This window comes from Callithrix jacchus, chromosome 9 (genome assembly GCF_049354715.1).
Source record: "Callithrix jacchus isolate 240 chromosome 9, calJac240_pri, whole genome shotgun sequence".
In the NCBI taxonomy this organism is placed as follows: Eukaryota; Metazoa; Chordata; class Mammalia; order Primates; family Cebidae; genus Callithrix; species Callithrix jacchus.
Genome location: NC_133510.1, coordinates 124979224 through 125006743, shown reverse-complemented (window position 1 = coordinate 125006743; position 27520 = coordinate 124979224). Strand labels below are relative to the sequence as shown.

Genomic DNA, 27520 nt, shown 5'->3' with positions numbered 1-27520 from the left:
CACCTTACCAGCGCGCCCCGAAAGGAGCTGTCTCGCTGGCTCCCCCCAAAACAAGAATAGAGCGAGGGAATAACCCTTCCGGGAGAATTACGCGCCCGCCCGCTCGGCCACCGTCTCGGGGAGGCAGCGAGGGGCTCCCGGGGGTCCCCGGGTCCGTCTGGCGGGGCTCCGGGAGCCCGGAGGACGCGGGCTCCGGCCCATGGTGCCCGTCCGGCCACCCGGCGTGGCGCTCGCCCGCTCGCTCGGCCTGGCTCGGGCGCGGGGCTCGCGGCAGGGCCTGGCGCGGCCGCGGCCGCCGCCGCCGCCCGCCCGCCCGCCCGCTCGGGCCAGAGCCGGGGCCGGGGGCTCGGGCCGCCCGGCTGCCAGCCGCGGCCTCTCCCTCCCCGAGCCGCGCTTACATCCCCGCCGGGCGCCGGCCTCCCTGCGCCGCCAGCCAGTACATGGTGTCCCCCGCGGGAGCCGAGGCCGGGGCGGCCGGACCGGGGGCCGAGAGGGGGGGGCGCCGCCGCCGCGGCTGCCGGGCCCGGAGCTGCTGCCGCTGCCGCCGCCGCTGCTGCTGCTGCTGCTGCCCGGGAGGCGGCTGGCGGCGGAGGCTCGGCTCCCAGTAGCCGCACATCCCACAATACACCGCTAAGGAGCCCGACCCGAGCGCTCACCCTCCTCCTCTTCCTCCTCCTCCTCCTCTTCCTCCTCCCCTCTCCTTCCTCGCCGCTTCCCCAGGCACTCTCCCGGCGGCGGCAGCTGCGCCGCCAAAGCCCCGGGCCCCAGCGGCCCCCCACCCCTCACTCGCGCGCTCCCACACTGCCTCCCCCTCCCCGGGGGAAGGCCTTTTAATTTATTTATTCTTCTGGGACTGGGGTGGGGGTCTTGGCTGGCGGGGGAGGGGGTCTCCCCGGGCTCTACCTCCCGCGGCCGGGGCTACCCTCCGAGCCGCGGCCGCCGCGGCGTGCGTCCCGGGCCTGCAAAACTGTTTCCAAACTGCCCGGGTCGGAGGCAGGCGCGCGGGGACCCGGGGAGAGGGCTGGGGTCTGGGGGGCCGAGGGTGTGTGTGGACGCGGGGAGGCCGGCGTCGACTCGGAGGAGTTGCAATCGAGGTATCTGCGCTTCGGCTTCCTCCTCCGGCCGCGACCCCCTCCCCGGAGCTAAGCTGGGGAGGAGAGACCAGGGTTCACCACGTTAGCATTCGCATTCCTGGGAGGATGCAGCCCTCGCCTGGACCTGGGAGATAGAAGCTTTCTTCTGTTTTTATTTTTGGAGGGGAGCGCCCTGCAATTGTCCTGAACACATGCTTTCCCCCCCCTCCTCCAGCCACCCGCGGAGGAGAGAGTCCCCCTTTTTTGCATTTATCTTTTCCTTCCCCTTTCTTTATTAAAGGTCCGGGAGTGGCGGCGGCCAATCAGCGCGCAGCTTCCATTTTGTGAGTTCAACTCCGAGGCTCCCGGGCTTCGCGAGGACGCGTTTGCAGCCCCCTCTGCCTTTCCTCTCGGGCAGCCGAGGCGCAGGAGCCGCCTCGCCGGGGCTCGGAGCTGGTGTAGCTCATATTGGGGCTCTTTTCGGGGTTTGTAATTTGGCCGTGGGTAGGTAATTGGCTGGAGCAGGGCGGCAGGGCGCGGCAGCCAATCAGCGTGCGGCTTCTATAGAGCTTGAGTTATTAGACGCTGATCTCAAAACATCCTTCATCAGACACGAAGGAGAGGCCAACAGATGAGGGAAGCCATTTTTCTGCAATGGAATTAAATGGCCAAGTGGGTTTTTCCTTTGTTGCAAATGGGGAATGTTTTTCCTTTGACTCCACCATCCAGTTCAGGACGTCTCAGTGTGTTTAACATTTGTCAACAGGCCCAAGGACTCACAGTTGGAAGACTGGAGAAGACTTTTTAAAAAGATCTGGATTTTTCCTTATGACTTGGAATCCATCTTTGTCTTGTATAACTAGGTCATAGCACACCATTCATGTCAGCAGTTAACAGTTTTGAATTCCAAAAAAACCTAAGTAAATGACATATTTGGTTTTTTTTTTTTCCTCTTTGTTCTTTGGGTGGGTGGGGGGAGCTTGGAGCTGTCTTAATCTGTATTCTCTTGACTGAACAATAAATTTTTAAATATATCTAGTTTCCTCTATTAAACACTTAAACCTGGCCATCTTATTAACTCCTTCTCTCTTTTTAACAAGGTAATGTTTTAAATGTCTATAGCTTTAGGACTAGCGAAATGGCAGCAACAAAAAATTGTGAGCAGTTGTTACTCTTTTTAAGTTTTTTAAAAACCTTTTACATTGTAAGTACCCAGTCCATTCTGTCCTGACGCAGTGCAGTTTTTATGTTAATGTTACTGAGATGTCAATTTTCCGAACCTTCATCCGCATGTATGTCTTTGTCTCTCTTGTCTAATATAAGCCAGTTAAGATGCTTTGAGACGATTTTGCTTTTATAAAGCTAAGGATCTAGCTTTATGCTTTTGAAAATGTTTACAGCACTAAATGGTGGTCAGCTTTCTTCCCCGTAGCTTGTACACTTTCTTTGAAAATGGATTTATTTGAAGAAAAACAGCCCTGTTTTTCTCGTCTTTGGTGTTGGGGTGGGGGGAGCTGGTGGGTGAGGGAAAGGAAGACCTTCTCTTTGTGTTGAGACTAAAGCCGTCACAGGAAACTAGATTAAAACTGGAAAACAAGTCCTAGCTGGTTCCAGCAAACACCAACGTTAAGTGGGGGGTATTTTCTATGGTGGTTGGGCGGCTGGTGCGTCTTTTGCCTTTTGTTTGATTTGACTGTGTATTTTCGCCTTTTGTCTCTTAATGACGATCACACCATTGCTATATCCAGAGCAGTAAACAGTCCTCTGCGAAGCCGCCTTTTTGCCTACCCAACCCTGGAAAGTTTGCAGAAGTGGAAGGAGCAGAACTTGCCATGAGTGTAACTTACAAAAAGGTAACAAGAACAAAGGCACCACCACAACCCCCCAATTTTCCCAACTAAATCAAAAAATATATATGTTTTTACAATAACGTCTCCAAAACCACCGCCCAGCTTGATCTTCTAGACTCCATGGCACCGGGTTGAGCGGGTAAGTAAGAAAAAAAAAAGTGTCTTTTGCCCCTTCGAGGAAACCCTTTTGCAGGCCAAGCAAGGGCTGTATTTGGGAGCTGAGGGGAGAAGGAGGATTCTGGAGCTTTGTGTTTGGCAGCCGGAGCGGGCAGTGGGGGGGTGGGGGGATGGGACGATGAGGGCTCCTCGGACCCCTGTGCCTCTTCTGCCCCAAGGGCGATAAGAGGGGTTCCGCAGCGACCCTCGGGGGTCCATGGAGCCAGCCCGCCTGCCTTCGCCCCCCTTGCTCGTCCCAGGTCTGAGCCTGGATGAAAAGAATCTGAAGTGCTTTGGAGACAGGGCTCAAAAGACGAGGGCGCCTCCTCGCCCAGCCTTGGACCCTTTTTCCCTTTCGATCGTGAGGGTTCCGCACCCTGAAGCCGGCTTTTGGGGCTCCAGGGCGCGCCTGCGCTGGCAACGCGAAGGAGGACAAAAGGCCGGCGTCCATGTTGGCACCATGACGCAGCATCTCCGCCCGCAGCCCGGCGCTCCAGTCCTCTCGGCCGCGCTCGCTCCTCCTCCCAAACACCACTTTTATTTCCAGGCTTCGAGCCCTTCGCGCCTGGGCTGGGCCGGGCCGGGCTGGGCTGGTCGGGCGGGCGGGCCCGGCCAGACAGGGCTTGCGGTGCTAATGGCGGCGGCTCTCCTTCCTTCCTCCTTCCCCCTAGTCGTGGGGAGCCCGGAGCAGGAGGCGGGCCCACGGCCAGGTCGGGCTCCGAGAGCCCGCGGGGTGGCAGCGCCGGGGATCGGGTCTCGCGGGCCGTTTGGGGGACCGCGGGCCTCCGGGGCGTCGCGCGCGGCGCCTCCCGCGTTGGCCTCAGCCAGGCGCGGCGGCCTGACGGGCGCCATTTCGCGCTCTGCCCGTGGCTGGGGCGGTGGCGGCCGCCGCGCGCCAGGCGGGAGGAGCGGCCGGGGAGGGGGGCTGGGCGAGCCGTCGTCGCCCGAGTTCCAGGCCGACCCGACCCGGAGGCCCACGAGGGCACCAGGAGGCCTCGCCCGGGCCGCTTCCCCCTTCCTTTGTCCTGCACGGGCGCCCGCAGCCCAGGGCCACGGGGTTGGCGGGGCTTCAAGGCCGCCCCGTGTCCCACTGGCTCCCCCGGAAGCTGCGGCCGTCTCCCCGCTGCCCACCCTGCTCTGGCCGCCTGGGCCCGGCCTCCCAGTCGCCCTTTGAGAGCCGAGCCGGCGGGGGCGGGGGTCACCCCTTTGTCCCCACTTAAAGTGTGAGGCCCTCGCGGTGGCCGCAGACGCCCTGTTGGGCCGCCCAGGGCGCAGCCCTCCAGCCCGGCTCTCCAGGCGGGATGTGGGGGAAGCCTGGGAAAGCGGAGGGGCCCCTAGAATCCCCCGAGGCGCGGGGCTCCCGGCGAAGCCTCAGATCTCCGGCCCTTCCCGGGAGGGTGCGGGCGGGGCGGGCCTTTGGAAATGCAGATGAGCCGCCGCCCGGCCCGGGCTCAACCTTCTGACTCAGCCGCCCCCTCCCGAGGCTCCTGTGGGGGCCGCTGGGGGAGGGGCGGCGTTTGGGGGCTCCCCTTCAGCCCCGGAGCCCCCTGCCCGCTGTGCCTTCGGCCGGTCACATCTCCGCCCCACGCGCTCTGCCAGCCGGGGGCCGCCCTGATCCGCCTTCCTCCCATCTAGGTTCTGGGCTGGAGAAGGGGCGACGGCCGGGCACCCCCCGCGTGGACAATCTTTCCTTCTGTCGACTGCAGGGGCAGGCCTAGTTTGACTCTGACAATCCTCCCACTAAGGTAGGTGTGAGTCCTTGCCCAGACGGTGAGGAGACTGGGGGGGGGGACCCTGGCCTGCTGCCCAGGGAGGGCGGAACCCCAAACCCGCCGGGCTGGTTCTGCGGCCCCGCCCCCCGCCCGCCCAGCTGCGAGCGCGTAGGGCCGCCTGCTGGGCCGCCCGGGCCATCCATCCCCCTCCTGTCAGCCTCTGTTGTCAGGCATTTGGGGCGTGCAATTCTCTGCCGAATTTAGCAGCGTACAAGAGGCTCCACTTGCAAGTATTTCCCAGTTGTGTGTTTTTCGATGGGGTAGGGCCCTGGGCGCCTCCTACTTCTGAAAGACGCAGGTCACTCCCAGATAGCCCAACAGTGCCGTGGCCTCTCCTCCAGCTCCCCTTGGGGGTTGTGGGGTGACAGTGTGAGTGGCCCTCTGATGTCTGGCTGCCAGGGTGGCAAAGAACAGCCATCCGAGGTCCTGGCCAACTTTGTGAAAGGGCCTTCCTTGAAGCTTCTCCTCCTTCCTGGAATCCTTACGATTCCTCTCCAGTCCCCAGACGGGCAGGCCTGCATGTAAGCCTTGTTTGTAGAACCAGACAGAGGTGGATTTGAAACCGGGTGAGCCATTGCACAGCTATGACCTTGCCGAAGCGGCATAACCTCCGAGACCGTTTCTCCATCTAGGAAAACAGGGCTAGATCAGTGATCCTTAATCTGGAGCTGGCATCGGAATCACGCCCGAAGGGGGCTCTGTCAAAGTGACTGGAGCCTGGTCCCCGAGTGTCTGATTCAGTGGGTGGAGCCTGAGGACTTATTTCTAACAAGTTCCTGGGTGATGCTGCCGCTGTGGACTGGGAACAGGTTTTGAGACCCCACACCCAGCTCCGGGCTTGGTAACACCTGGGGTTTTGAGGCAGAAGCAGGAACTTGGCACATAGTATCTGGTTTCACTCGGACGCTAGCCGATCTCCAGTATTGAATAGTTTCCCATCTTGGTGTCCGAGAAGCTCCACAGCTGGAGGTGGCAGCTCTTGGTCTCCAACCCCCATGTAATCTCTGGTTTGTGATTGCTTTGATGAACCATTTGGGTCCAGGTGCTCCTACTCACACCATCTCCCCTATCTGGGAGTTGTGTCCCACCCCCACTGTAAGGGCTTCGCTGAGCTTTGGGAACCTGTGGGGCTTAACCGGGGATCTTGCTACAAGTATCTGGCGCTAAGTGAAGGGAGATTGTCAGTCTGTTTGGCTTGGGCTAGGATCTCCATAGTGCTGCTGACCTTGGGCGAGCGTCTCCCTGTAAAATGATCGGGATGCCTGCTGGAAACGGTGGGGAGAGGATTAAGTGCGTTAAGAGGGCCGTCCACCCCTGCAGGCTTGGCTGGAGTTGGCCTCCATTGTGATCCTTGGTTATTGCTTGGAGTGGCTGCAGGGTGTGGGGGCTGGGCTGCCTCAGAGCTCCTCCCCACCAGTCCACCTGCCGAAGCACGTGGCCCAGCCTCAGGGCAAAGGGGAATCTGGTGCTCCTTGGGAAGGCGGCCAGCGAGGTTCTCTGGAGCGGTTGACTCCAGCCGGAGGTAGAGGCCTGTCCCCGGCTGCTTGGGTTGTTCCATGATGGGGTCAGGATTTGGGTCACCCACCCGAGGTCTGGGGAAAAGTGTCTTGCCCAAGGTCACAAGGCCACCACCAGTAGAGCCAGGATGGGGTTCCAGGTGGCTTGACTTGCAGCCAGCGCCTGTGCCCATGGCACCCCCTCACCCCAGCTGTCTGGGTTATTTTGGGCTTCGTCCCGTGCCAGCTGTCTGCTGGCATCCCTGCCCGGGACTGTCTGGTTTTAAGTAACCGGCGTGGTGCTCTTGGCTCCCCCTTGAGGGCCAGGGCTGGGTCTTCAATCCCGGATGAGCTGTGCTGGGTCCGTCTCCTTTGCTGGGAGGGAAGGGTATTCCTGCCCAGACTCCTAGCTGCCCTAGCTGCCCTAGTACAGCAGGAGGGTGAAAGCACCTGGTAAAAATTGAGGTTCACATTGTTAAGATCCCGGAAGCCTCCTCTCTCTCTCTCTCTCTCTCTCTCTCTCTCTCTCTCTCTCTCTCTCTCTCTCTCTCTCTCTCTCCTCTCTCTCTCTCTCTCTCTCCTCTCTCTCTCCTCTCTCTCTCTCTCTCTCTCCTCTCTCTCTCCTCTCTCTCTCCTCTCTCTCTCCTCTTACTGAAACCTAAGTTTAAAATTTGATTCTGTCTTTAATCCCCCTTGATCTCCCATGACCCTCTACCGCCCGAGGGTGTGGCTCCTCCCTTTGGATAGGTGCTCCGGGTGGGGTCTTTACTCCCCACCTGCGTTGGATAATTGATGTATGGCTCCCTTCCAGCTGCACCTGGGAGGGCTCCAATCAGGGAGCCGGCGGGTGCTCAGCTGTGGTCTTAGTGTGGTTCTCGGCGCGGTGTCGGGACCCACCTGGCTGGACTATACCCTCCTCGCTCTTCTTTGTCCCGCCACCATCACCACCTGGGGCCTGGAGGGCGGGGAAGTTTGTCCTCCTGCTATCCCTGCTGGTCCCTCGAGGGCGCCCCGCCCACCGGTCATCCAGCGAGCGTGGGGCGGGGCCGCTGCTGGCGCCAGGCCCTGGGGCCTGCTGAGAGAGGGCCTCGCCAGCGGAAGGGCCGGCGGGGAGGTGGCGGGACTTGCCTTACTACTGAGACGCCGGTGTCCCCGCCTTTTCCGGCCCCTCCACCCAGAGCCCTAGCGTGGAATATGACCTTTCGGACCCTCTGGGTGGAGAGACGCCGAAGCCTCTACCCGGGCTGTGCCGTGAGTCGGCCCAGCCATCTCAGGTTGCCTGGCCCAGCGCGTCTCTGGCTGGCCTGTGACCTCCAGCAAGCACCTGCCCCACCCCCCAGCCCCCAGCGCTGGGAGGAGCAGGTCGGGCAATGTTTTGAGCTGTTGCTGAGTCCGGCTTTTGTGAGGGGAGCTTTTGGCACTCCAGGAGTGGCCCTGCCCCCGGCCGGTCCCTGAGTGCTCGTGGGCAGCTGAGGCCTGGAGGCTGCTCAGGGAGGGTAGACGGACTTGCCAGCCCACCTCCCATCCGTGCGACTTCAGGGAGTAGCTTCATCCCTGAAGGCTGTGTCTTCTGCCTCGTATGGGTGTTACCTCTCCAGCGTTCTCAGGCACCCAGGGAAGTGGGTGCCACAGCATTGCCTCACTGGGGCTGGCCAGGCTTTGCTCTGACAACTCAGCAGTGGCTGGACCCCTGCTATTCCCTGGGGCTCAGTTTCCCTGTTGGCCTGGGTGCAGACACCGATGACGACCCCACAAACGCCACTCGGCCTTTCCCCCAGGCTTCAGTGGCCCAACAACTCCTGTGTGAAGTACCAGCTTAAAGAATCTTCTTTTGCCTTCTCAAACTCTCCAGGAATTCCTGGTGACTGGAAGGGGAGTGACTCGGGTCCTCAACCTCTTGGAGGTTAGGGAGCTTGCTGCCTCTGGTGGGCGTGCCCAGTTCTTCAGCCGGCCCAGCTCAGCCCAGCCTCCGAGGAAGCTGCGAAGCAGCTGGCTTGGCTTTGAGGTATTTTTAGCTACAGATCAGCACTGCTCCATCACCACGACAGGTGGGTCCAAATCAAACACTCCAGGCAGGTGGGGCTGGGGTTCTGCTGGCCTCCTGGCCGGCAGGGGCCGGTGTCAGCTGTTCTGCCTGGGCCGGGCTGGGAAGGGCACTTGTGCTCACTTCCCGCTTCCACTCCTCTGCAGGCTTGTGCTTTCATAAGCAGAGATCACAGCCCATTTCCTGGATGGAGAAAGTGGACGTTGAGGTCTGAGGCTTTTGAGGACAGTCAGGAGCCCTCCTGTGGGCTCGGGTGACACACTCAACCTGGGTCCTCTTCCTCCACCTCCAGGAATGCCTTATTCACCTCCTGTGGTCCTGGGGAACCTTGGCCCCAGCCCTGTCTCCCCAGCCAGTCACAGCTCCTCTGATTACTCCGGAGGAGCTCAGGGTCCAGCTGGTGGTTGGGCTCCTCTCCTCCTGTCCCCCACTCCCGTGGAGCCTGGCAGGCAGGTCCTCCATGATCTGACCCCAGTTACCTTGACAACCCTGCCTGGCCTCCCCTCTCAGGGCCCAGCCAGTGAAGAAGTTGAAGAGGTTTTCTAGCTGTCGTGCATTTGTCAGGCCCCACCCTGTTTCCCCCTGCCTGCCCTCCAGTGCTGCCAAGCCTTGTGCCAACCAACACTCAGCCTTTCCTAAACGGTTCCCCTCTTCCAACCTCCATTGCTTCCCCCAAGACTGCAACCTCCTGGAAGGCTGGGGCACAACTGCCTCTGAATAAACGTGTTGCAAAAAAGGAACAGATGAGTTGCTGTGCATTTGTCTAGTGGGTGCTTGACCCAGGAGACGCCCCTTTGTCCAGTGACAGGAGAGGGCGTCCACCCGGAACCTGGGGTGGGTCCTCGTCTCCCCTTCCCAGCTCCGCCATGGTCTTGGGATTCTATGGGCGGTCGCTGGTGCCCTCTGGCGGTCATGCCGTGCCTTGCTGCTACCTGCTGAGAACCTTGACCGTGAAACTGCCAGGTTGGCGGTTTTCCTCCACGAAGTGAGATTTACCAGACCTTTGCCGAGATCTTGAAAACGGAGTCTTTGGGGTGGGGTTGCCAGCAAAAAGATTGAGTCCTGCCAGCCCCTATCTGAAGAAACTACCGAAGGTCACTTGCCCCCAACCATGCTGCTGTTGGGGTTTTGTTAGAAATGGGCTCTTCCTACCCTAGTTGGTAGAATCCCACGCTCCCGTGCCTACCTGCCGTGGACTGGCTCCAGGGGTCCCTCTGTCACCCTGACCGCTCACTTGGCTGGTGCCGAAGGCAGTCAGCCCGCCCAGGGTGGGGGTTACGATGACCTCAGCCATTAGACCTGATAGCATTGCATACAGTTAGTGCTCAGCAAGCTGTTTCCATCAGGAGATGCGAGGGTTGGGGGGATTCATGGGGTGAAGGACATGTGGCTGCTGGCAGGGAAACGCATTTTCTTAGATTTCTTGCTTGGTGTGGGGTTATCAGTCTCCAAAACGCAAGGAGAGGGACCCAGCTGACTTCAGCTAGAGCTAGACCAACCTGCCCCTCCCTGACAGCGTCTGGCGTGGTTCACGCTTCCGGCTCCTGCTGGAAGGAGGTGCCCGCCCACGTGGTTTGGGGCCAACCTGCGGCCGGCGTTGAGGCGATTGCCCGGCAGAGGGCGCTGGGCGTCCACCCTACAGCCCGGGGTCGGGTGCGGTTAAGGGGAGCCCAGTCCCTCGCCCCGAGCCCGCGCGCACGCAGGCGCCCCGAGGCGAGGTGAGGTGAGGTGGGCAGACACGGCCCTCACATCAGCATCTTCCCCAGTGCCACCGCCGCTACCTCCTGTGGGGAAACTGAGGCCAGAGGCAAATAGGTGCGAAGCCACGCCACTGGGGCAGTGCAAAGCTAAGGGGCTTTTTCCGGAGCTCGAGGCCGGGGGCTCCTCGAACCCAGTGCGGAGGCACAGTCCGCCAATCCGGGAGGCCCTGTCTGCGCCGGCCAATCGGAGGGTCCCTGCCGGAGGAGGCGCCTGCCAATCAGGGGCGCTCTGAGTCGCTGGGCAGCCACGATCGGGTCTTGCCGGCGGGGGGCGCGCCGTGACGCGCCGGGGTGGCGGTGGGAGCTGCGCTTGCCGCTGAGCCCCGTTTCTCCGGTGCCGCAGTATCCCTGGTACTGAGAGCTGAATACCCACACCCAGGGCCGGGGCCGTAGCACATAGGAAACTGAGGCTAGGAGGTCGGCCGGGAGACTGCCTGGCGGAGGCGGTGCCGCTCCGGTGGGCGGGGCTAGTCCAGGCCCCGCCCCGCCCCGACCGCTAGTGCCCGGCACGCCGCTGCCAGTGCTGCTGGCTCCGTGCTATGGATGCCCCGGGGGCCCCGGTCCCGACCGCCGCCCCCGACCCGGGCAGGAAGGAGCTGAAGATCGTGATCGTGGGCGACGGCGGCTGCGGCAAGACCTCGCTGCTCATGGTGTACAGCCAGGGCTCCTTCCCCGAGGTGAGGCCCGCAGCGGGGCTGGGGTGGGGGCGAGGGACCCCCCCCTCAGGCTGAGCCCGGAGCCCCGACCCCCGACCCGATTCAGGAGAGCCGGCCGCCACCCCGGGGCGCTCTCTCGGGAATTCCAGAGCCCAGCGGGGTGAGGGGGGCTGATTCCGGACGAGCGAAGGGGGGCGGACAGTGGGTTCAGCTGGAACCTGGGCCCACTAGAGACCAACCCCACCACGTCTCCCGCAGCACTACGCCCCGTCGGTGTTCGATAAGTACACGGCCAGCGTGACAGTTGGCAGCAAGGAGGTGACCCTGAACCTCTACGACACGGCCGGTGAGTGCGCCTGCGCGCCGGGGGTCCCAGGGGTCCGCCTGCCCGAAGGGTTTCCCCGCCGGGGCATCCCCCACCGGGCGTCCACACCCTGCACCCTGGCGGGGCCCTGGCGGCTCTTCACTCCTGGAGGCGGCTTAGAGTGCTGGCAGCGCGGCCCTAGAGGCCAAGCCCTGTCTTTAAGCGGAGGGTGTTTGGAGGAGGAGGCAAACTCCGGGGCCACCCTTCCAGCTCTGTGCGGAGAGCCCACAGCTCGTTCCTCTCCTGTGGTTCTAGAAAGCAGCGTACTTCTCTTGAGCCTCCCATGATTCCAGGATTGCTGCGCGGCCTGCTGTGGTCTCTGCAGACTCTGAGGGCCGCAGATTTGAGTCTCCGGGTGCTCGGATTGCCTGGGCTGTGTTTCTGGGTCCTGTGGTTCTGGAATGCTGCCGGCCACAGATCAGCCTGTGGCTCCAAGGCTCTGTGGGTGCTCTCTGCAGCCTGAGGCTCCGGGGTCCTGTGGGCATGAGTTCTGCATCTGCAGCTCCGGGGATTCCACGGCTTGCAGCTGGTGGTTCTGGAATTCTGTGGCTACAATTACTTCTGTGCTTTCCTAGTTCTCTGGGAGGAAACCAGACAGTGTAGAAAACGAACTAAGGAAGGAACAGAGCACTGGGCACCGGGGCCCGCACCAGGCTCTGCTGCTAGTCACATCCCCACCACCGGAGGTTTGTGGATTTCTGTTCAATTCCATGAGAGTTGGTGTTGTGAGGGGTGGAGACAGGAGGAACACCGTCAGTGGGAGGACCCTGGCTCCCATCTGGGCTTCATCAACATTGGGGACCAAAGGTTGAGATCCCCAGGTGGGGCCTCACCCCACTTCTGTGACTCAGTGTTTAGTGACCTGCGGGGAACTATGTCATCAGGTGGCCCTCCCCTTCCAGCTAAGCCTCTATGTGTGAGATGAAGGGTCCCATTGACCTAGGATGGAGCCAAAACTCAGACCCCCAACCCCTGCCAGCTACAACTTGGAGAGGACCGGAAAAGGGGCTGTCCCAGCTCAGAGCCCCCTCCATTCCGACTTCAGCAGGTCCTGCGTTGGCAAACTCTGAGGATCCTGTCTTTACAGGATGTGGGCCCTTTAGGGCCACCCCCAAAAGGGGACCCACCTCCAGCCCCAGGTGAGCTGGGAAAGCCCAGTAAAAATGTGGTCTGTCTCAGACACTTTTACTTTCTCATTTCTTGTCCAGGAGCCTGGGAGGGGGCAAGGTCATTAACCCCACTTTGTGGGTCAAGTGCTGCTGGGTGGAGACATTCCCAGCAACCCACAGCCCTGCGGCCCTGCCGGAGGCCAGGAGTGTTTTTCTTTCCTCCTCCTCTGCCCTTGGGGCCTCCCCTATCAGGCCAGGGTTCACGGTTCACAGTAGCCTCCACATCATGAGAACATGGATGGCCTTTCTGGCCTTGCCCAGAGAGATGCTCAAAGAACATGTCAGAGTAGATTGTAGTGTGGAGATTCTGGAAAGCTGCAAGTTGGTGTAGGAAGAATTTGTGCTAAAAGCTGCTATGAGAGGGACAGAGAGCATCTCCTACCATGGTCACCACAGCAGGCGACCACTGGCACTGTGGGGATCCCATCCACAGTCCCATCCTGTCAGACCTGGGCTTTGACACCAGCTCCACTGGCTGTGTATCACTGGGGATGTCTGGGCCTCAGTTTCCTCATCTGTCATGAGAGCTAAGAGGGTCAAGAGGATTAAATCAGATTACTATGTGATGTCCAGCACTCCGCACAGGGGCTGGATCTGCGGAAGGGCTCAGCAAATGTCCTTGTGACTTTTAAGACCTTCTTACCAGGCTGGGTGCAGTGGCTTACACCTGTAATCCCAGCACTTTGGGGGCTGAGATAGGAGGATTGCTTGAGGCCAGGAGTTCAAGATCAGCCTGGGCAACATGACGAAACCCCATCTCTACTAAAAATATGAAAATTAGCCAGGTATGGCGGCATGTGCCTATAGTCCCAGCTATTCCGGATGTCGAGGCAGGAGAATCGCTTGAACCCGGGAGGCAGAGGTTGCAGTCAGCTGAGATCACACCACTGCACTTCAGCCTGGGCAACAGAGCAAGACCCTGTATCAAAAAGTAAAAATAAATTTAAAGACCCTCCTACCATCGCTGCCATGGTCCAAGCTGGCCCCAGCTCCTGCTGCAGTGGGGGCATCTGTCTTCCCTGGCAAGATTCTTCCAAGCCGCAGAGAAGCGGGGCTCAGGGGAGGAGCTGGCCTCATAGTCTGACAGACCAAGGAGGGGTACCCAGGAAGAAGAAATCTGGCTGCTCCCTCTAGGGTGTCCCCTGTGACCGGGGAAGACCTGCTCATTAGCGGAAATCCCCTGGTCAGTAAGCACTGCCAGGGAGGGTCCAGGTCCCGGTGCTTGTCATGAAGCAAGGCTTGGAAGGTGAATTCGGAGGTGATTCATCTCTGCCTGCAGGTGGTCGGCTCTCAGGAGAACATGGCAGAAAGCAATGACCAGGCAGCCATGTAGAGAAAGGGAATGGCCAAGCCAGAAATGAGTCTAGTAAATGTAGTTGTAGAAGGTTCTAGAACTGAATGGGCTACACCCAGTGGCAGAAGGGGCATCTTCTCAACTGGCGGCTGCCAGAGCTGTGCGACAGGGGCAGCTCTTGAGGCTGAATTTCTCCACACTGGACCAAACGCTGGCCCAGGGTTCAGACCCTGCCCACAGGGGCCATCGTGGAAGGCCCGTCTGGCTCCATCTCCATCCTGAGGAAGTAGTTATAGACACCGCAGCAGAGGAAGGGGAGATGGGGTGACAGGGCTCCCAGGGCTGAGGGGAAGGGGCGGGGGCTGTGGCACCCACTGCTCTGTCAGCCTCTCCCCGGCCGCGACATCCTCTGAGGCAGGAAGCTGCGGTGAGGTTTGAAGCTTCCTGGGCAGAGGGAGGCAGGGGGAGGTGGGCTGTGAAGACACAGGCGGGGCTGAGCTCCTAGGGCCAAGGTGTGGGGACCAGGGTTGGAGGCGCACAGGATGGGGTGTGGGTTGCCTGGGAGTGGCGATACCCTTCTCAGCCTGAGATGGGAACAGAAAGAAAATTGGTGGACAAAGGAGTAGCAGTTGCTAAGACAAGGAAGCAGGGACAGGTGGGTGTCGTGAGCCCCAGGAGCACTGGAGGCCTGGGCCGGGCCAAGGCTGGGGTCACCCAGAAGGTGGTCTCAACTCCCAGCTGGACTGCCCAGCCCCTGTCTCCCAGGGAAGCACAGGTGGGCGGTCCCCAGCAAAGTGAGTAAAAGTGGGTTCCTCTTCTGGCAGCTTCCCTTCTCATGCTGCCTGTACCCCTCCCTGACCAACGCCCCAGCTGGAGCTGGGGGCCACCTGCCCTGTGTCTTTTCTCCTCAACCCAACCCCTGACCCCAGAAGGAGGACTGCCTTGGCAAAGTCCCATTCCCCCCAAGAAAATAGCCTTGTAGGCCCGATGGCTCACGCCTGTAATCCCAGCACTTTGGCAGGCCAAGGCAGGCAGATCATGAGGTCACGATATTGAGACTGTCCTGGCCAACACAGTAAACCCTATCTCTACTAAAATACAAAAATTAGGCTGGACGTGGTGGCTCACGCCTATAATCTGAGCACTTTGGAGGCCAAGGAGGGTGGATAACCTGAGGTCAGGAGTTCAAGACCAGCCCGACCAACATGGTGAAACTCCATCTTTAAAAAAAAAAAAAAAAAATTAGTCGGGCATGGTGTCGTGTGCCTGTAATCCCAACTACTCGGGAGGCTGAGGCAGGAGAATCGCTTGAACTTGGGAGGCAGAGGTTGCAGTGAGCCGAGATCACACCACTGCACTCCAGCCAGGGTGGCAGAGCAAGACTATGCCAAAAAAAAAAGCCCTGTTTGCAGCCTGAGCCTCCCTTCCGCCCAGCCCCGCCGCATGCCCGAGTGCACTTCAGGATATGGTCAGCTCCAGGGGGAGCTCAGACCTAGAGACTTTAACTCACCAGAAGCGCATGCATGCTTTGCATGTGACTCCTGGAGTTTTATGGGGGGTGTGGTTAGCGACAGGGTCTCGCTGTGTCACCCAGGCTGGAGTGCAGCGGCATTATCATAACTCACTGCAGCCTCAGCCTCCTGGGCTCAAGTGATCCTCCCACCTCAGCCTCCCAAAGTGCTGGGATTACACATGTGGTCTCCTGGGCTGTCTTAACCTCTAAGCCCATCTGCAGAGGCTGGGTGGGTCCCCTCTGTGACTATGGGCAGGTGATATATGGCCCCTTTCAGCCCTGGTATCATTTTGGGTAGAATGTGGGGAGCAGTGATATCACCTGGTGTCTGGGAGGCCCCTAAAGCTTCTGGGTCCAAATATTTGGAGGTTCTGACCACCCCCCACCCCAGGCTATTAACTTCCCCTGGAGGTTTCTGTTTCTAGAGTAACCACAGCAGGGCACGGTGGCTCACACCTGTAATCCTAGCACTTTGAGAGGCTGAGGCAGGCAGATTACCTGAGGTCGGGAGTTCAAGACCAGCCTGGCCAACATGGCAAAACCCCATCTCTACTAAAAATACAAAAAATTAGCCAGGTGCAGTGGTGCATGCCTGTAATCCCAGCTACTCTGGAGGCTGAGGCAGGAGAATGACTTGAACCTGGGAGGTGAAGGTTGCAGTGAGCTGAGATACAGAGTGAGACTTCATCTCAAAGAGTAACCACAAAAGCAGTCCCTCCCACCTCCCAGCCCTGCCTCCCCCGCTCCCACCCCCCCGTCCGATTGCTCCCCCTCTGCTGGTGTTTCACTTTCCAGATTAGGGGCACGTTTATCACTGTTATCACCCCCTTTCCCAGATAAGGAAGTTGACACCCAGAGAGGGAAATGTGGACGTCAATTTGAGATGTGGAGACTGCCCTGAGCAGTCCCGCCCAGAATGTACATGAATGAATGGAACCTGACCCTCCTGACTCATACTGTTGAGGGTATTTATTAATAGTACACTCCCCAAATCCCCAAGTGGGCACAGGATTGTCGCACACAGAAGTATGTCCTCTGCAGGCCTGGTCCATCCTGCAACAAAGGCCCACACTGAATTCTAGGGAAAGCTGAGCTGGGCAGAGTCAAGCCAGGAAGGCAACCTGAAGGAGGTGCTGGAGTCCAAGCTGGCTGCCTCTGCCTTCCCAGAGCCCCTCTTTCTTTTTCTTTTCTTTCTTTTTTTTTGAGATGGAGTTTCGCTCTTGTTGCCCAGGCTGGTGCAATCTCAGCTCACCAAAACCTCAGCCTTTTGGGTTCAAGCAATTCTTGAAATCCAGGAATCGCTTGAACCCAAAAGGCTGATTCGCCTCCCTCAGCCTCCTGAGTAGCTGGGAATACAGGCATGCACCACCACACCCAGCTAATTTTGTATTTTTAGCAGAGACAGGGTCTCCATGTCGGTCAGGTTGGTCTCGAACTCCCAACTTAAGGTGATCCCCCTGCCTTGGCCTCCCAAAGTGCTGGGATTACAGGCATGAGCCACCACACCCAGCCAAGCCCCTCTTTCTTTTTTTTTTTGAGACGGAGTTTCGCTCTTGTTACCCAGGCTGGAGTGCAATGGCGCAATCTCACCTCATCGCAACCTCCGCCTCCTGGGTTCAGGCAATTCTCCTGCCTCAGCCTCCTGAGTAGCTGGGATTACAGGCACGCGCCACCATGCCCAGCTAACTTTTTGTATTTTTAGTAGAGACAGGGTTTCACCATGTTGACCAGGATGGTCTCGATCTCTTGACCTCATGATCCACCCGCCTTGGCTTCCCAAAGTGCTGGGATTATAGGCATGAGCCACCGCGCCCAGCGCCCCTCTTTCTTGAGATGGCTGTGTTGATAGCCTTTTCCTCACCTGATCAGGGCTGGGACAAGTAGGGTGAGGATTCCTCTCTGTTTTCTGGGGAAGGCTAAGAAAAAAAAAATACTCCAGTAGGGTCCTCTGACATTTACAAAGCTTCCCCTTAGCTGTGTGGCCGGGGCTAGTCACTCCAGCTCTCTCTGCTTCATTCACAGCCTGTAAAATGGAGCTAACAACAGTGTCTACCTTGTAGGATTTTTTGGGAAAAGATGAGTTAATCCAGGCAAAGCGCTTCGAGCTAGACCCGGCATGTAACACAGGAGTCTTCATGGATAGGTGCTACCAGAATCGAAGTGGTACACACCTGCAGCCCCAGCTCCTTGGGAGGCTGAGGCAGGAGGATGGCTTGAGCCCAGGAGGTCAAGGCTAGAGTGAGCTATGATCACAGTACTACACTCCAGCCTAGGCAATAGAGTGAAACCCCCCCCCCTTTTTTTTTTTGGCAGAGTCTCACCCTGTTGCCCAGTCTGGAGTGCGTGTAGTGGTGAGATCTTGGCTTACTACAATCCACCTTCCCAGTTCAAGGGATTCCCCTGCCTCAGCCTCCCAAGTACCTGGGATTACAAGTTTGTGGCACCATGCCTGGCTAATTTTTGTATTTTTAGTAGAGATGGGGTTTCACCATGTTGGCCAGGCTGGTCTCGAACTCCTGACCTCATGATCCCCCTGCCTTGGCTTCCTGAAGTGCTAGGATTATAGGCGTGAGCCACCATGCCCAGCCCCAGAGAAGTATTGTGAAGTCAGGTATAGGTGGGAGCTATGAGTAAAACCATTGGCATGGGGCAGACTGCCAAGGAGGCTGTTTCAGAGCAGTCAGGAAAGGTTTCTAAGAGGAGGCGACATTCCATAGAGCCCTGAAGGAGAGGAGGGAAGGAGCCATGCTGCTCCCTGTTGAAAGAGCCTTCTGGCTGGGTGCAGTGGTTCATGCCTTCAATTCCAGTGCTTTGGGAGGCCAAAGCAGGTGGATCATGAGGTCAGGAGTTCGAGACCAGCCTGACCAACATGGTGAAACCCCCACATCTCTACGAAAAATACAGAAATTAGCTGGGCGTAGTGGCAGGTACCTGTAATCCCAGCTACTTGGTGGAGGCTGAGGCAGGAGAATCACTTGAACCTGGGAGATGGAGGCTGCAGTGAGCCAAGATCGTGCCATTGCACTCCAGCCTGGGGACAGAGCGAGACTCCATCTCAAAATAAATAAATAATAATGGTCCCAAAGCACAACAGGGATGTTAAGTTGTAATAGTTCTGTTTCGGTTTTTTTTTTTTGAGATGGGGTCTCACTCTGTCACCCAGGTTGGAGTGCAGTGGCACAATCACTGCAACCTCCGCTCTGGGGCTCAAGTGATCCTCCCACCTTAGCCTCCTAAGTAGCTGGAACTACAGGTGCGAGCCACCACGGGCTAATTATTTGTGTTCTGGGTAGAGATGGGGCCTCACTCTGTTGGTCAGGCTGGTCTCGAACTCCTGAGTTCAAGCGATCCGCCCACCTTGGCCTCCCAAAGTGTTGGGATTACAGGTGGGAGCCACGGGGCCTGGCCCTGTTTTATTATTGTTATTGTTAATCTGTTACTGTGCCTAATTCATAAACTAAGCTGTTTTATAGGCGTGTATGTATAGACAAAAACAGTGTATCTAGGGTTCTAGGCCATCCGTGGTTTCGTACTTCCACTGGGGTCTTGGAGTCCACCCTCATGGGTTAGCGGGGGGACTACTGGACCTGCTCGCCGGCCACATTTGGAAAAGGGACTATGTTATGCCAGAACTATGAACCCCATTGTTACATCTTAAAGACCCAGAACCTATTTTTGCACAATACAAAACAAAATAGCACGTTCGTGTGTATTCACAGAAGGAACATCCCACTTGGAATTTCATGAACTGGGGCTGACTCCTGGGCCAGTCACTGAGTCATGGACCTCAAGCAACTCACTTCATTTCTGTGACTCTGTTTCTTCCTATGAAGTGGGAGTATTAATAATTTCCCTACCATATCTGGCTGTCATGTAAGGATTTTTTTTTTTTTTTTTTTTTTGAGACGGAGTCTCGCTGTGTGCAATGGCTCTGTCTTGGCTCACTGCCACCTCCACCTCCCAGGTTCAAGCTATTCTCCTGCTTCAGCCTCCTGCATAGCTGGGATTACTGGCATCCGCCACCCACACCCAACTAATTTTTATATTTTTAGTAGAGACAGGGTTTCATCATGTTGGCCAGGCTGGTCTCGAACTCCTGACCTTGTGATCTGCCCATTTCAGCCTCCCAAAGTGCTGGGATTACAGGCACGAGGCATGTCGCCCAGCCAAGGATTTCTTAATCATTTATAGACTAAAGCACTCTGAAAACTACATAGAGCATAGGATGTATTATTATAAAAGCAGATACAGAGGGCAGGCAGTTACCCTAAAACGAGAAATCATGTAATGGTTAGTCTGGATGTTTAAGAATAAAATGCTGGGGAGAAAATGGTGAAAAAAAGTTAGGGAAGAACCTTTCAGGCATGTGGAACAGCAAGCACAAAGGCTGGGGCGTGAGAGCTTGATGGGTTTGAGAAATGGTGAGGTGGTGCCTTGGCTGGACTGCAGTGAGCAAGGGGGCGTAGCAGAGATGAAGTCATGTGGACCTGGGGAGATATTTGGATTTTATGCAAAGGGCAATAGAGGCTGGACATGGTGACTCACGCCTGTAATCCCAGCACTTTGGGAGGCCAAGGCAGGCGGATCACCTGAGGTCAGGAGTTCAAGACCAGCTTGACCAATATGGTGAGACCCCATCTGTACTAAAAAAATACAAAAATTAGCCGGGCTTGGTGGCAGGTGCCTGTAATCCCAACTACTTGGGAGGCTGAGGCAGGAGCTTGAACCTGGGAAGTGGAGGTTGCAGTGAGCCAAGATCCTGCCACTGCACTCCAGCCTGGGTGACAGAGCAAGACTCTGTCTCAAAAAGAAAGCGGGGGCGGGGGGCAGTAGGGAGCCATTGATGGTGCTTCAGCTGTGGGGAGCGGAAATGACTTGTGTTTTAAGATCCATCTAGCTCTCAGGTGGTGAATGGATTCATTGAAGGGCTGCAGGAGGCCAGGGAAGAGGGACAGACAAGGACTTAGATGAGAATGGTGTTGGTCGGGGGGGGGGGGGAGCGGGGGAACTTTCTGCAGTGGTGGAAATGCCGTGCACCTGCACCGACCATTGCATTAGCCATGAGCCCCGGGTGGCACCTGAAATGTAGCTCATGCAACTGAGGAGCTGAATGCTTCATGTTAATTCATCAAATTAATTAATGGGCTGGTAGCTACCCTGTTGGACAGCACAGATCTAAGATGTGGACAGCGATTACCAAGAAGGGACAGTTGGGGACAGAAAAGGAGATGGGAAAGCATCCTGGCCAGCTTCCCAGTGTCTTACAAGGACGTCTCTCACATTGTGGGGGGGGGGGTATCAGGTCTGAGCCCTTGCCCTGCCCCAATGTCAGGGGACACTGGCTGAGAGTTGGCGTGAATGGCCCTCCTGACCCAGCCATCACTGTCCTGGTGGCTTCTGTTCACTGCACACTGTTATGGCCCCCATGTGTGGGGTGCCTTGGCTGGTGACAGCCCTGAGAGGTACATTTTATGATTTTCATGTTCCAGGTGAGGAATCTGGGGTTCCCACCGCTGTCCTATCTAAGTCAAGGTCACACAGCCGGTGAGGGCAGAGCTGGGACTAGAACAGAGGTCTCATCTGCCTCTAGTGACTACACCCTTAAACACTGTTCTGTGGTGGAGCTAAGAACTTTTGGAGGTCCCTGGGTTGGGGGGGGCCAGTGGGGAAAGGGTGTCTGTGTCGTCACCAGCAAGCGGACAGGAGCAAACATGGCCTGGTGGTGTTCTGTGGAGAAGCCACTTGTCCTGAGAGGTATTGGCAGGGAAGGAGCTGAGGGCAAGCTGGTGCCACCCAGCACCTATAGCAGCTGGGGACAGGGCAGGGGGATTCCTGGGCCTCCAACCTTTCTTGTTCAGTGGAAGGAAGTCAAGGGGCAGGGGGCTCTCAGTTCTCACTGTGGGGATTTTTACAAAATACCCGAACATGATGACTAAATGCAGTATAGAACCCTGGGCTGGCTCCTTAAAGGGGAAAGAAAATCAAGGACGATATTGGTGAAATGGGCAATATCTGAATATGGGCTGTGGACTGGATTAGAATGCAGAGTCTGTGGTTTCCTGGGCTTGGGGCAGGTGAGAGAATGTCCTTGTTCTCAGCAGACAGGCACTGAGTAAGGGGTGAAGAGGCAGAACGTCTGCAGCGACGGTGCCTGGTAGGGAGGGACAGAACCATCTGTCTCTGGGTAAAGCCAGAGGGGCCATGCAAGCAGGTGGTGAATCAGAGCTCTTTGCACTTTGTTGCAATTCTACTGTGAGTTTGAAACTGTCAATATAAAAAGTTACAAAGAATTGTTTATAAAAAATGAAAACCCAACCAAGCTCAAGGCTTAAGCCTAGATCCCTGTTTAGATTCAGCCGTGCTGGGGTGGGGCCAGGCATCAGGATTAAGGTATCCCCCCGAGAATGTGCTGTGCGGGTCTGGGTGGGGAGGGCGCTTGATGCTGTTCCCAGCAACCCACCACCCTCCTCCTAGTGCTTGTAAGAACGGACAGGGAACTCAGCCGACTGTATCAGAACCAAAGAAGCTGGAGGCTGAAGCCAGACACCAGCCTCTGGGGACTGGGGACACCGTGAGCCCACCAGCCCCACAGCTCTATATCTTTGGCTAGGGGAGGGTTCCAGTCTTCGCTCTGCTCGAGTGTAAGTCAGGGGGATCATACTGGCTGCCGGCATCATCCAGCGTTAGCAGTTTCTCCAGCCCCAGCCCTAGAATCAGGCCCAGCTCTCAGCACTGCGTGGGTTTGATCTCAAGGGTTCTTTGCCACCATCCAGAACCCAGGGGTTGCCACCCACAGGTTTTGTTGTTGTTAAGAGGCAGAGTCTCGGTCTGTCACTCATGCTGGAGTGCAGTAATATGATCACGGCTCACTATAGCCTCAAACTCCTCAGCTCAAAGGATCCTCCAGCCTCAGCCTCCTGAGTAGCTGGGACCACAGGCCTGTGACACCACTCCCGGTTTGTTGCCCATTATGAAGATGAGGAAATTGAGGCCCTAAGGCAGGGTCACTTGCCTGGCCCCTCCCCCTTCTCCCATCAGAGTCCAGACAGGGAGGGGACGCCCCTGACCCCCACCTGCTCTCTGCTTTCAGGGCAAGAAGACTATGACCGGCTGCGGCCCCTGTCCTACCAGAACACCCACCTCGTGCTCATCTGCTATGACGTCATGAACCCCACCAGCTATGACAACGTCCTCATCAAGGTGAGGCCTCCAGGATGTTGGCCCCAGACCTGGGCCCAGCCGCAGCCCTGATCCCCTGCCTTCTCCCTCCACAGTGGTTCCCTGAGGTCACGCATTTCTGCCGTGGGACCCCAATGGTGCTCATCGGCTGCAAGACGGACCTGAGGAAGGACAAGGAGCAGCTGCGGAAGCTCCGGGCCGCCCAGCTGGAGCCCATCACCTACATGCAGGTGGGCCAGAGGCCAAGATTCCGTGACATGGCTGCACCTCCAAAGCCTCCCGGACCTTTGGCCTCTGCAACTGGGTTGCCTTAGCGGCCTTTCAGGGAGCTGAGGGAAGCAAGATTCTAAGAATGATAATTTTTTTACTTTTGAGATGGAGTCTTGCTCTTGTCACCCAGGCTGGAGTGCAGTGGTATGATCTTGGCTCACTGCAACCTCAGCATTCTGGGTTCAAGCAATTCTCCTGCCTCAGTCTCCCGAGTAGCTGGGATTACATGCACCTGCTACCACACCCAGCTCATTTTTGTATTTTTAGTAGAGAGGGGGGTTTCACTATGTTGGTCAGGCTGGTTTCGAACTCCTGACCTCAACTGGTCTGCCCACCTCGGTCTCCCAAAGTGCTGGGATTACAGGCACAAGCCACCGCACCCGATCAAGAATGATAATTTTTAAATACTAGTATTGGTGGCCTGTGGACCTGAGCACTTTACATGACTACTCTCAATCCTCAGGACTCAGAGGCAGATGCTGTTCACATCCCCCATTACAGGGGATAAACAGGCCCAGAGAGGTTAAACAGCTTACCCAAGGCCACAGAGCTAGCCAGAAGTGGAGCCAGAATCCGGCCCCATCCGCTGGGCTCCACAGTCTGTGCTCTGAGCCACTGTCCTGTCCTGTCCGCCCTTGTGTGAAAGTAGGCGTCCCCTTCATGGGCCAATCAACCGTGCAACTCTTTAGATGAGGCATGAGGGAACAAACAGGATAAAAGGAATACAAAGGCAACAAGAACCGTCACAAGAAGTAAAAACTATTAATGAGGGCAAATTCATTTCCCTAAATGGTATTTTCAGAGACGGGAGAGAGGTGGCTGCAAGTCCTGTCTGGAGACCTCCACCTCTTCTCACAGGCTTGGGAGACACACATGGGGAACCCACCCAGTCTCAGGGTTCAGCCCCTCCCTGCCTGGAGCTGGAGAGAGGACAGGGTGGGTCAGCCCCAAACCCACGCGGTGGTGTCAGGAGACCTCCAGGGGCCCCTCAGCTAACACTGGCTCCTCCCCAACCCAGGGCCTGAGCGCCTGCGAACAGATCCGAGCTGCTCTCTACCTGGAATGTTCCGCCAAGTTTCGGGAGAATGTGGAGGACGTCTTCCGGGAGGCGGCCAAGGTGGCTCTCAGTGCTCTGAAGAAAACACAGCGGCAAAAGAAGCGCCGGCTCTGCCTGTTGCTGTGACCCAGGGCAGACGGCCCTCAAGACAGCACTGACAGGGCCCGGGACCCCAGGGGCCAACTGAACTGGGAGGCCGCCCCATCCCAACCCTCCAGCTCCTGTTGTCTGGGGCCTGTGGCTAGACTCTTGGAACATTCAAGAACTCTCTCCTTTCCTGACTGGGGCTCTGACCACAAACTCCCCTCCAGGCTCCCCACTGGGGTGCAGTGGTGATGTGGGTACAGGAGCCAGTGTCTGTCCTCAGGACTCAAAGTGCCCTCATCACAGCTGCCCCCGCCACGAGGGTCTCCCCAGTGCAAACCCAAGTTATGCTTAGAATGAACAGTCCATCTGGTGGTTGGTAAATGTGGACCTGGCACTATTCCACGCAGGCACCCAAGCCTGCCTCTCCTATGTCCCTGCCTCCCTGGGCTCTGGAGATAGGCACCGCTGCAACCTCCAGCTCCTTCCTTCCTCCCCCAGGAACTCGGGGGGCCACCGCGGGGACCGGGCCTATCAGGAGAACACAGGCTGCAGCCTGGTGGCGGGGCTGGCACCAACCCCTCCCATCTCCATTCCATATGGAAGACTTCAACCTTCAGCTTGGCCTGTGGCCCTCGGAGAGCTGGGAGCATGTGCCCAGGGGGCAGACGAAATGGCCTCTCAGATGTTAAAAGTATACCTGGACCCCCCCATCTGACCACCCCCTCCAAGTCTCATCCAAAGACCCCACTGTCAGGGACTCAGGATGGGAAGAGCCATTGGCTCCCCACGTCGTGAGCTAGTTTTCTGTGGGCTGTTCCCCCTACTGGCAGGACAGGACTGGCCCACTTAACTATCATCAGGCTCCCACCTGCTGTTCCTCAAGGCTCGCTTCTACCAGCCTGTGGAGTCCAGGAGGCAAGACATCCAAGCCTCCTCTGAGAACTAACAGAATCAACTCCCAGCCCACATGGGACAGTTTCAGAACTGGTTCACAGACCACCTGTGTCACCAACAGCCAGATACCTAATCCCTAAGCCTCCTTTGGGAAGGTCTGGGGTCAAGGGTCCAGGAGTTTTTTGGAGGCTGTTACCAAGGCTGGAGTGCAGTGGTGTCATCTTGGCTCACTGAAACCTCCACTTCCCGGGGTTTAAGCAATTCTCCTGCCTCAGCCTCCTGAGTAGCTGGGATTACAGGCACATGCCACCATGCCTGGCTAATTTTTGTATTTTTATTACAGATGGGGTTTCACCATGTTGGTCAGGCTGGTCTTGAACTCCTGACATGATCCACCCACCTCAGGCTCCCAAAGTGCTGGGATTACAGGTGTGAGCCACTGTGCACAACTTTTTAAACAAGCATCCCAGGGGATTCGATTCTATTGCCCAACACAGGTCGCAAGCTGCTCGCCTCTGGAGTGCACCTAGGAATTGCTGTCGTCTAGGACGGGATGCGGCTCCTGTTCTTCCTGGTATCTCCTGCCTCAGCCCCCTGAGGCCCACCTTACCCAGGTTCCCAAGGCCCTGCCATCCCCTGGGGAATCAACCAAGGAGCTCTTGTTCTCAAGAATCCAAGGCCTCATGGACAAACGATGGTCTAAGGTAGAGGTCTGCAAACTACAGCCTATGGGCCACATCTGGCCACAGGCTGATTTGTAAATAAAGTTTTATTGGAACACAGCCACACCTATTCTTTTGAGCATTGCCTTGTGCTCTGTGACTGCAGGCAAGAGTAGCTGCCACATAGACCCCCTGGCCCATAAAGCTTAAAATAGTTGCCATCTGCCATTTACAGACAGCTAGCTGACTCCTAATCTAGGGCAAAGGTAGGCACCTAAAAAGGGCCAGAAAGGAGACCAGAACGAAGGGCAAGGCACACAGTCGCCTATGGTGACTGGAGAGCAGGCGCCCCCGCCATGGGAATGTTGCCAGGTCCATTTTTCTAGGGAAAGCAGAAACCTGGATTTGTATGTGAAATCTCACTGCGGGGGAGGGGAAATCTCATTTAAAAAATGTAATCAGGCCAGGCACAGTGGCTCACACCTGTAATCCCAGCACTTTGGAAAGCCAAGACAGGAGGATCACTTGAACCCATGAGTTGGAGACTAGCTTGGGCAACATAGCGAGACCCCATCTCTACTAAAAATATTAAAAAGTAGCAGGGTGGCCGGGCGCAGTGGCTCATGCCTGTAATCCCACCACTTTGGGAGGCTGAGGCAGGCAGATCACAAGGTCTATAGATCGAGACCATCCTGGCCAACATGGTGAAACCCCATCTCTACTAACAATACAAAAATTAGCTGAGTGTGGTGGCAGGCACCTGTATTCCCAGATACTCGGGAGGCTGAGGCAAGAGAATTGCTTGAACCCAGAAGGTGGAGGCTGCAGTGAGCCGAGATTGCGCCACTGCACTCCAGCCTGGGCGACAGAGCGAGACCCTGTCTCCAAAAAAAAAAAAAGAAAAAAAAAATTAAAATTCCTTGGGGAGGGCTAAACAAGGCATGCCTGTGTGCACTGCTTGATGTCTGGCCTTGGGATTTGTAGGGACCTGCTTAGGGGCAGCTGAGGCCCATATGCCTGGTGGCCTCTCCACCTCACATCAAATGCAGTCTCACCCAAGTGGTGCCCAGTGGCTCTGGCCCAGTGTCAGGGTTCGCCCCCTGGGGGTGAGCCTGCCAGGGCCTCCATACCTCCCCCCCAAAACATCCAGAACCTCCAGGAAAAAGGGGCGAGGTGGGACTCTTCCACAGGGTCCAAGGGTCTTGGTCCCACTCCCCAAGTACCCGTCGCAAGACTGCAGGAAGGCTGCAAGATGGGAGGTCAGGGAATCCTGAAGTGTGGACAGGAACGTCCTTGTTCCCTTGGACGGCCCGGGACGCCCTCTGGCGGCGACTCTGCTCACATCCTGACTCAGGACGCCCCCCAGAGCTTCCAGGGGCAAGAAGAGCATGAGGCAGACGCAGTGGGTCTCTGAGAACTTAAATAACCCCCACCATGAGGCGGGTGGGTGAGGAGGGCTCACAGCAGAAGCAGAGTGGCCCCGAGATGGGGGCGCCAAAGGGCGCTGAGGGTTCAGGCCACCTCAGCCTGGGCCTGGTAAGTAGCAGGTCAGCATAAAATCCAACCTCGAGAGGCACATCCAAACCCCACCCACAGGGGTTCAAATGACGAGAGTGGGAACAGAGGGGCTCCCTGAGGCTTCAGACCCATCCCCAGGAAGACTGGCCTGGGTTCCAGGGATGATGGGGGACCCGGCATTAAATATGTTATAAATAGGCGAACACTGTGCAGACAGGCGGGGCTCACATTCCTCTCGTCCTTTGGGGGATCGGGGCCTGGGCTCTCTCCCAGCGATGCCACAGGCCTGAGGTGGCTGCTGGGGAGGAGCGCAGCAGCCCCGGCAGTCTAAAGTCCGGCCCCAGGGTGCAGGAGCCCAGAGCTCAGGGCCGCTCTGTCTTGCCTCTGTTCTTCCGGAGCTTGGCATGCACCACTTTGAGCGTGGTCAGGAAGTTGCCGAGGAAGAGGATGAGGAAGGTGAGCGCCAGCACGAACACCTGGGGGAGTCCAGAGAGGAGGGAGTCCAAAGCATCTGCCCTGCTGAACCCCTGCCCCCAGCACCTCCAGCAGCTATCCCCAAACTCCCAAACTGCAGGCGTTTGCTAGCAAAGGCAGAGATTCAGGCAATGGGGGAGGGGCGAGGCTCAGGCTTGGGCAGGGCCTAGAAAGGGCTCTACAGGGTGGACCTCCTTGGGATCCCAACATCGGAGGGAGGCTCCAGCCCCAG

The 27520-nt window shown here is 57.5% G+C and overlaps 4 protein-coding genes across 15 annotated transcripts in view; 2 read left to right on the top strand and 2 right to left on the bottom strand.

The window, feature by feature from the left end:
• Window positions 1–1102, bottom strand: part of SETD1B (SET domain containing 1B, histone lysine methyltransferase) — a 28987-nt gene extending 27885 nt beyond the window's left edge. For 2 of the 5 annotated variants that reach the window (XM_035257876.3, XM_035257881.3), the window contains exon 1: window positions 399–626. The gene's annotated coding sequence lies outside the window, so the exon portion shown is untranslated. Of the gene's footprint in view, window positions 1–8; window positions 316–398; window positions 627–656; window positions 729–903 lie in introns of those variants that run through there. The other 3 variants (XM_035257880.3, XM_035257879.3, XM_035257882.3) reach the window with 3 other exon arrangements.
• Window positions 59–9131, top strand: LOC100894404 (uncharacterized). Of its 7 annotated transcripts, none has more exons than XM_078337482.1 (6): window positions 59–1417; window positions 2822–2926; window positions 3026–3062; window positions 4715–4824; window positions 8200–8395; window positions 8538–9131. In XM_078337482.1, the coding sequence occupies exon 1, from the start codon at window positions 200–202 to the stop codon at window positions 632–634; it is 435 nt and encodes a 144-aa protein (XP_078193608.1). In that variant the 5' UTR covers window positions 59–199; the 3' UTR covers window positions 635–1417; window positions 2822–2926; window positions 3026–3062; window positions 4715–4824; window positions 8200–8395; window positions 8538–9131. The 7 variants fall into 7 exon arrangements, 3 of the variants coding, with proteins under 3 accessions (XP_078193608.1, XP_078193607.1, XP_078193609.1); XR_013522172.1 differs by lacking the exons at window positions 59–1417; window positions 3026–3062 and adding exons at window positions 1474–1745; window positions 1840–1993; XM_078337481.1 differs by lacking the exon at window positions 3026–3062.
• A 1515-nt stretch (window positions 9132–10646) lies between these two features.
• On the top strand, window positions 10647–25416 carry RHOF (ras homolog family member F, filopodia associated). The gene is made up of 5 exons (XM_035257886.3): window positions 10647–10828; window positions 11066–11153; window positions 22238–22347; window positions 22422–22556; window positions 23615–25416. The coding sequence occupies exons 1-5, from the start codon at window positions 10691–10693 to the stop codon at window positions 23777–23779; spliced, it is 636 nt and encodes a 211-aa protein (XP_035113777.1). The 5' UTR covers window positions 10647–10690; the 3' UTR covers window positions 23780–25416.
• The window catches only part of TMEM120B (transmembrane protein 120B), a 56500-nt gene continuing 54319 nt past the window's right edge, over window positions 25340–27520 (bottom strand). Inside the window, exon 12 of one of the 2 annotated variants that reach the window (XM_035257884.3) lies at window positions 25340–27290. In XM_035257884.3, the coding sequence (XP_035113775.1) occupies window positions 27177–27290 (114 nt within the window). In that variant the 3' untranslated portion in view covers window positions 25340–27176. The remainder of the gene's footprint in view (window positions 27291–27520) is intronic. The other variant, XM_035257883.3, reaches the window with a different exon arrangement.